At 41.4% G+C, this 8,239-nt stretch overlaps 2 protein-coding genes across 2 annotated transcripts in view; one reads left to right on the top strand and one right to left on the bottom strand.

Moving 5' to 3' along the window:
* Positions 1-1,163: 1,163 nt before the first annotated feature.
* Positions 1,164-3,265, top strand: LOC120729248 (cysteine-rich hydrophobic domain-containing protein 2-like). Its single transcript, XM_040024789.1, has 4 exons — positions 1,164-1,175; positions 2,501-2,656; positions 2,808-2,864; positions 2,947-3,265. The coding sequence occupies exons 1-4, from the start codon at positions 1,164-1,166 to the stop codon at positions 3,094-3,096; spliced, it is 375 nt and encodes a 124-aa protein (XP_039880723.1). The 3' UTR covers positions 3,097-3,265.
* LOC120729064 overlaps positions 2,097-8,239 on the bottom strand; it is a 33,925-nt gene continuing 27,782 nt past the window's right edge. Inside the window, exon 7 of the mRNA XM_040024472.1 lies at positions 2,097-2,142. The gene's annotated coding sequence lies outside the window, so the exon portion shown is untranslated. The remainder of the gene's footprint in view (positions 2,143-8,239) is intronic.

The following is an 8,239-nucleotide window of genomic DNA, read 5'->3' as shown; positions in this document are numbered from 1 at the left end:
TAGACATACGAGACTCTGCCCAGTTTAGGTGAAGTATTGCTCAATTGTTTACTTATGTGTTGTAATCGTACTTAAAAGAACATAACAGAAATATTTACTCTGTGGCAGTACAGTCAGGGGGGTTATTTAAATGTGTTGCGGCAATGCCACCTAAGGGATTTTCACCCCTAGGAAATAAAAAGATTGAAAATGTAACAAATTAAATTAAAAGCTACCTGGATTTGGAAAACACATCCTGGCAAGAGAGATGGATTCAATGATTAAAAAGAACATTTTATTGAAAGTAATACAATAAAAAGTTAAATGGAATGGAAAGACTGTCTTTCAGCCTAATAGTGTCCTCAAATCAGTGCCAAGAAATGTCTCGATGAATGCTCAATCATCCAGGTAAGTAAATCCCAAAACGTTGATTCTGTTCATCTGGACATTTTTTTATAAATAAAGGAACTGACCTCACAGCCCATTGCTAGGGATGGGTATCGTTTAGGTTTTATCCGATACCGGTGCCAAATCGGTACTTTTGAAACGGTGCCGGTGCTTAAACGGTGCTCGAACCGGTGCTCGAACCGGTGCTTAAAGAATGGAGAACACAAACTTTGTCCAAAAACCTCTCATGTTCAGCTGTTTTTTTTGTTTGTTTTTTTTTTTTTGTAAAAAGATAACAATGTTAGCCTTTTCTGCAGCTATAGGGCATATATGGTATCACTCTTGGCTGGAAGCAGTGCTTAATCAATGGAAAAAAAACACAAACTTTGTCCAAAAACCTCTCATGTTCAGCTGTTTCCCTCTTTTTCTTTGGTCATTTTAGCCTTTTTGTCCAGGGTGAAGGGAGTATCTGCCATCAAACAAGAAGACAGCCGCATGTAGCTATGATCATGTTTGCTAGTTCACCTTACATGCATTAATGTAATAACGTGGTTAGCCTACTCAACGTAAATTACACTCGAACAACATTAAGCAACTCACGCAGAGAAGAACGGCTGCTGCTGCCATCATCATCCCTGCTACACTGGCAGGGCTAGGGGCCAGGACTCTATTCTTCGGGTTTTTGGGGGATGTTGCTCCGGGTCCGATAACTGGCAACCCACCCAACGTGCACAGTGTGAGGTCTCGCAGCAAGCTATCAAATACGGCGCATTTCTCGGCTTTTAAAAAAAACCGCTATGCGTCGCGAGGTGTTTCATCGGATTTGAGGTGTTACCTCCTTTGACAGTATCACAGTATCAGCTTAAAGCACTTGTTGCTGCTGAGTTTGCATATTTTGCTGTGAAGTACAGCCAGACTTTTGACCGCTTCGCCTTGGACATTTTTAATCTGTAGCTCTGCTCTAACAGAACGTACGTACCTGGCCCCGCCTACTATCCTGGGAAACGTAAAATGATTGGCTAGAAGTGTATCACAGCTCAGGAAAAAAAAGCCTTAAACGGTTTAAATTTCTGTCCTGTTTGGAGTTTTCAGTTTTATACAGTTTTCAAAGATTCAGTTCAAAACTTCAGATCCTTCACTAGATATGTGTTTACCTTTCTCCAAATATGCTCATTCATACACATCAGACAGAAAAATTATGTTGCTTTCAAATTAAAGCCTTTGATTTTAAAACCACTTACTGTGGACTGCAAGATTGTGTACAAAGTTTACTAAGAGGCACACTCATGTAACAGACTTCCTACAGATCCGTTTCAATCCCAGTGTCAAGTGAAATCATTTTAAAGGTTTTATTAGTAACAGGTTTACATCATAGGAAACGTTAGGCAGTAAAATAAAAGGATCTTTAATGTCATCTTAGAGATGAACAACAATCTTTGCACAGAGGTGGAAGGAAAAACAAACAAACACGCGATAATAAGACACAGAAGCACTCAAAAAGGAGGGTGATAAAAGTAAATGTCCACATGATACAATGACCTTTAAAATAAAACTGTCAGCTACTAAAGAAGAGACCAGAAATAAAAACAAACAAACAAAAATAAGTAAATAAAAACAGAATAACATGTGAACAGAGAAAGAACAGGAAAAACAAAGAAAATAATGAATTATTAAAACACAGACTATGACAAAATTTCATAATTTTGACATAGCATGTTTTCTATTTTGTGTTCTAACATGTATAAATGTGTCTAAATATGTTTTAGAGATGTGAAATAAACAAGAAGAAAAGCTGATTTGGACTATCTTTGCAATATATTATAGGTGCAATATTATAGCAATAATTTTAACTTTTACTGTTTCCCCACTAACAATATAAAAATAATAATGCAGTTCCATCATATTAAAATGAACAACAATCTCCTTTTATCTTAAAGTTAAAAAAAACTGGCCAAACTCTCCCATTTGAAGGGACTATAATACATGGGGTTTACATCAGATTCAACAAGTGCGTTTACATTAATTCTTTCCTTTTTTTCGTACAAAATACAGATACTTGATGCACATTTAATGGTGCTAAAATGTGAATAGACCCACCGTTAATAACAAAAGTAATACTGTGTGCTTCCTTTAGGTGGCACCAGAGGAATTCAAAGCCAGTACCAATCGTGTGAACAGCTGCCTGAGAAAGACGCTCCCGGTGAATGTGCGGTGGCTTCTGTGTGGTTGTCTGAATTGCTGTTGCACACTGGGCTTCAGTTTGTGGCCCGTCATCTGCCTCAGCAAAAGGGTGATTCACTTCGTCCCACAGTTAGAAAATGTTACGCAGAGAATCTGCGATATTTGCTGCAGCATCACAGTGAACAAGACAAAAAATGTTGTGCACTAAGTTGATATGAGACCGTTTTTTCACAACAGTATCATCTAATATCTTTTTCCAGACAAGAAGATCTATAGAGAAACTTTTGGAGTGGGAAAACAGCAGACTTTACCACAAGGTAAGCAATGAAGGCATCATTTGATATGTGTGGATTGATGAAACTTCTCTAATCACTGTTTCTGAACTCTGTTTCTGTGTAGTTGTGTTTGCATTGGAGACTAAGCAAAAGGAAGTGTGAAACCAACAACATGATGGAATATGTAAGTATTAGCTCTTTTCAGTGGTGTAATTATCCCAGTACAGTTAATGAAAGTATACCAGGTGTTACACCCACTACCAAATTGTGTTAAAAAGCTGCTGTTTTAACTTAAAAGGTACTATTTCAGATGATAAATTGTGCCGAGGGTTGGTTTTCAGTTGTTCATGAAGTCACAGGATTATTGCTGCACCATGGAAAAGTATCATATCTCCAACCTTTTTGAGCGCAGATGTTAAGAAGTTATTGTATCTGCAGTGTATGCTTGCGCTTGTGCTTAAAGTGCTTTGTCAATATTGTAGAAAATGTTAAAGCGTCTGGACTTCTTTAAGTTGCTAGAAGACGTTTCACCTCTCATCCGAGAAGCTTTTTCAGTTCTAAGGTCAAATGGCGGAAAGTAGGGCTGTTCGATATAACGATATATATCGGATGACGATATAAAAACGTCTATCGTTTCATTTTACGCTATTTTCGTGGTGTCGCAAAATACACTGTTTACGGCAATATTTTTTTCATCATTTTGATGGTCACTGTAGTGGCTATATTCATTTCTTAAAGTTCTCTCTTTCTCTTATATTTAATATAACCACACTACGGACAAGCGCCTGTTTTTATGGGTTGGCGTTAGCAACAACGACGGTAAAACCATCGCATGTCCGCTTGTTTATTTTCCACATAAACCTTTCACAATAAAGCTCAAGATCCTGTTGAGACTTTTCAAAATAAACAGAATCATGTGAAAAAGTATGCAGAGTATTTACGGATGAGAAACAAAAAAGAGCCGTCAGGTGCTAAAAAATAAACCTTAGACTCAAACGTTGGAACAGGCTTTTCCCCGCAGCACGCCGTGTAATAAATACTCACAAAGAAAATGGCGGCCATTACAACTTATGTCTAAAAATGTGTAGTTTCATGCATCGGTTAAAACACTCGACTCCAGGTACACGACGCCCAGCTGGAAACACTTCACCTACCCGAGATTCACAGAATTTACAGAAAATATTAAATTTTTTGTGATTTATATCATTATCGGACGATACATGTTTTATATTGGGATATGAGATTTTGGTCCTATCGCACAGCCCTAGCGGAGAGTCCCAGATTTAAACCCAGTGGGAGTATCCCCCCCAAAGAGGGACAAAAGGACCCCCTGATGATCCTCTAATCACATGAGCCAAGGTGTGAAAATGGGTGTTTGTCCCAATCAGCCAGGGTTTCGGGTGAGCTCATTGTGAAACCTGGCCCCACCTCATCATGCGAATTCCTGAGGTCAGATGGCCCAGGATGTGAGTGGGCGTTAAGGCGTCTGGGAAGGGATCTCAAAACTGGATTATAGATGGCAGACAGTTGGTGTCGTAAACCACCGCCTCTGTTCAAAGATGGTCGCTCACAGTGGACATAGATGGCTTCTTTCACTCCTCTTTCAAACCATCTGTCCTCTCTGTCCAAAATGTGAACATTGGCATCCTCGAAAGAGTGTCCTTTGTTCTTAAGATGCAGATGGACTGCTGAGTCTTGTCCTGTGGAGGTGGCTCTTCTGTGTTGTGCCATGCGCTTGTGAAGTGGCTGTTTGGTCTCTCCAATGTAGAGGTCTGGGCATTCCTCGCTGCACTGTACAGCATACACCACATTGTTAAGTCTGTGTTTTGGAGTTTTGTCTTTCGGGTGAACCAGTTTCTCTCTGAGCGTGTTGCTGGGTCTGACATGCACCGGGATGTCGTGCTTGGAGAAAACTCTCCTGAGTTTTTCTGATACACCGGCTACATAGGGGATGACAATGTTGTTGCGTCTGTCTTTCTTTTCCTCCCTCGCTGGTGTCTGATCTTTTTTTTTTCTGTGCCTCTTTGCTGACTTTATGAACGCCCAATTAGGATAACGGCATGTTTTGAGTGCTTCCTTTACATGTGTGTGTTCCTTCTCTTTTTTCTTCAGGCTTAGAGGGAACATGTTCTGCCCGGTGGTGTAGGGTGCTAATCACTCCAAGTTTGTGTTCCAGAGGGTGATGGGAGTCAAAGAGGAGGTACTGGTCCGTGTGTGTGGGCTTCCGGTAAACTTCGATGTTGAGTTTGCCGTTCTCTTCAATGTGCACAGCGCAGTCCAGGAAAGGCAAACAGTTATCCTTTGTGTCTTCCCTGGTGAACTTGATGTTTTTATCCACAGCGTTAATGTGCACAGTGAAAGATTCCACTTCTTGTGTCTTGATTTTGACCCAGGTGTCGTCCACATATCTGTACCAGTGGCTGGGTACTCTTTCTTTGAAAGAGCCAAGAGCCTTCCTTTCCACTTCCTCCATGTAAAGGTTGGCTACAATAGGTGACACGGGGGAGCCCATGGCACAGCCATGTTTTTGTCTGTAGAAGCCTTCGTTGTATTTGAAATATGTTGTGGTGAGGCAGAGGTCTAACAGTGTGCAAATCTGATCGGGTGTGAAGTTGGTCCTGTCTTCTAAGGAGCTGTCTTCTTGTAGTCGTTTTCTGACAGTCTCCACGGCCTCTGTGGTGGGTATGCAAGTGAAGAGAGAGACTACATCAAAGGACACCATGGTTTCATCTGGATCCAGGGTAAGTTTCTGGACCTTGTCGGTGAAGTCGGTGGAGTTCTTGATGCGGTGTGGGGTGTTCCCCACGAGAGGTGCAAGGATGGTAGCAAGGTGTTTAGCAATGTTGTAAGTGGCTGAGTTTATGCTACTGACTATGGGTTTGAGTGGGACAGCTTCCTTGTGGATTTTAGGAAGTCCGTAAATGCAGGATATGGCATCCCCTGGATAAAGGCGGTGATATGTGAGATGGTCAATGATTTTGTCCTTTTCAAAGTCTTGAAGGCAAGCTATAACTTTCTTTTTGTAGCTGCTTGTGTGGGTCTCACTTTAAGGCTTTGTAGGTATTGTTGTCACTGAGGAGCGTAGTGATCTTTGTGTGGTAATCTGTAGTGTTTAAGACCACGGTGCATCTTCCCTTATCAGCTGGTAAAATAGTGATGTTGTGGTCTTTGCTCAGGGAAGCGACGGCCTTCTTTTCTTGTATTGTGAGGTTGGACGGAGGGACTTTGGCACTGGAGAGGGTGGCTGAGACTTTCATCCTGATTTGCTCTGCTTCTGTCTGTGATAATTTGTTAATCCGTATGGCGGTTTCTGTGGCTGTGATGAGGTCCATTATGGGCAACTGTTGCGGGGAAATGGTAAAATTGAGTCCTTTGGCTGATACTCTCTTTTCAGTGAGATTCCGGTCTGAAAAGTTCTTTACCCATTTCTCCTGACTGTCTTCAGGTGTGTTTTCTTCTCTGAGTTGTGTAGGTTCAGAATGAGGAGTGTGTGTTTTTGAAAGCAAGGTGTGAAATTTCCTGCGTTGTCTTTCTTTTCCCTTAGAGTGTTGGGCCCACTGAGCCTTGTCCACAAACTTGTAAACCTCTTCTAAGATTGGAGAGGGTAGAAGGGTTTCCAGTTCCTGCAGAGTCTGGCTGATCTTGATCTGGAGGGCATCTATAGTGAAATGGTCCTGTCTTATCCTTTCACTTAAAAGCTGATTTTGTGCTCTCTGTATAATCAAGTCTGCTCTGTATCCCCTGACAGCGGATCCAAGGCGCAAGCTCCTAGGAACAATTCTGCTTTGTCTGCATCTTAGGTTGAAACGGAGATGGTTCCTATAATCCGCTAGTTTCCTCGATTCCCTTTCATACTCCAGCACCAGTTGAAGGGTGTTCCTCCCAAAATGTACGGCAATATGTCTGTGAAGGTTCTCAGTCATCCAGGTCATCATAATCAAAGGAGCTTGCAAAGAAAAGCATCTGGACTTCTTTAAGTTGCTAGAAGACGTTTCACCTCTCATCCGAGAAGCTTCTTCAGTTCTAAGGACCTTAGAACTCTGTGTGCGTGCGTGCGTGCGTGTGTGTGTGTGTGTGTGTGTGTGTGTGTGTGTGCGCGTGTGTGTGTATGCTTGCGTGCGTCTGAGAGACAGAAAATGTATATACATGGCTCATGAGCAGATGTATGTACAGTAATAAACTCACCAATAAACAAAGGTATGGACATTCTTCTCTCATTTTTTATTAACTGCTTCCTTGGCTGCTATTATTTGCTAGATAATGATGAGCACTCACAGGTGTCTTTGTAAGGTCCACCTGTCCACCTGCTCTTTCATTCTAATCAGCCAATCAAATGACAGCAACTCTGTTTATTCAAGTGAGCTTTAGTTTTAGAAAATGTGTTGTTAACACCAGAGGTCAGAGAAGAATGGTACACTACTGGAAGCTGATAGGAAGCCGACGGTAAATCAAATAACCCCTCATTGCAATCAATGTATGCAGAACAGCATCTTTACAGAAACAGAAGACCACACCAGGCGCCAAATTTGTCAGTTAAGAACAGGAAACTGAGACTACTGTTCAAATGGGCTCACCAAAATCGGACAATAGAAGACTGGAAAATGTTGCCTGGCCTCATGAGTCACAACTTCTGCTGCTGTATTCACTTGGTAGAGTTAAAATCTGGTGTAACAACATGAATGCATTGATTACTCCTGCCTCGATGAAGACTGGGTGAGCGCGCTGCTGGGCCCCCTGCAGTTTGCTTACCATCCTGATTTTGGGGTGGATGATGCAGTCATCTGCCTCCTGCACAGATCACTTTCACACCTGAAGAGTACTGGAAGCAGTGTGAGAGTCATGTTTTTTTCTAATTTTCCACTGCGTTCAATACAATCAAATCAGCGCTGAGGGAGAAGCTGGAAGGAGCAGGAGTCGAACATTACCCAATTTCAGGGACAGTCGACCATGTAAGGTTTCAGTGCTGTATGTCTGAGGTGGTGGTTTATAGCACATGGGCCCCTCATAAATAAAACTGAGTTAAATTGAAAATGAGGCTTTCAACACTGAGCATATAGCAATTTTTTTTAAACATAACAATACAAACTTGTATGTTGTCTGTATGCTATTTCAATTTTTTTATTGCATTCTGGTTTTGTTTATATTCTACTCAGTGTCCCAATTGTTTCTGTAAACCATAAATATTTTTCTGTACATAAAAGTTTTGCTGGTTTGTCTTCGCCCCACCTGAGTGTGAGCCCAGTTGACACCAGCTCAGCCTTCAATGAGAAGCATACAGTACCAAACAAATTCATAGCCCAGCACAAGAGGTCAAAGTACCAGAGAAATAAAAAAAACTCTCAAGCTCAGTTTGTTAGAAAAACAGAGTCAAGCCATCCTTAAATACAGCTGCTTTATTTCCCCCTCATACAAGTTGT

The sequence above is a fragment of the Simochromis diagramma genome, unplaced genomic scaffold (assembly GCF_900408965.1).
Source record: "Simochromis diagramma unplaced genomic scaffold, fSimDia1.1 OVJJ01000302.1, whole genome shotgun sequence".
Classification (NCBI taxonomy): Eukaryota; Metazoa; Chordata; class Actinopteri; order Cichliformes; family Cichlidae; genus Simochromis; species Simochromis diagramma.
This window is presented reverse-complemented; position numbering and strand designations above follow the sequence as displayed.

Bases quoted from the DNA above. Each gene is read 5' to 3' on its own strand.
- LOC120729248 (XM_040024789.1), top strand. The intron at 2,657-2,807 runs GTGATTCACTTC...ATCTTTTTCCAG, and splicing joins TCATCTGCCTCAGCAAAAGG to ACAAGAAGATCTATAGAGAA. The intron at 2,865-2,946 runs GTAAGCAATGAA...GTTTCTGTGTAG, and splicing joins ACAGCAGACTTTACCACAAG to TTGTGTTTGCATTGGAGACT.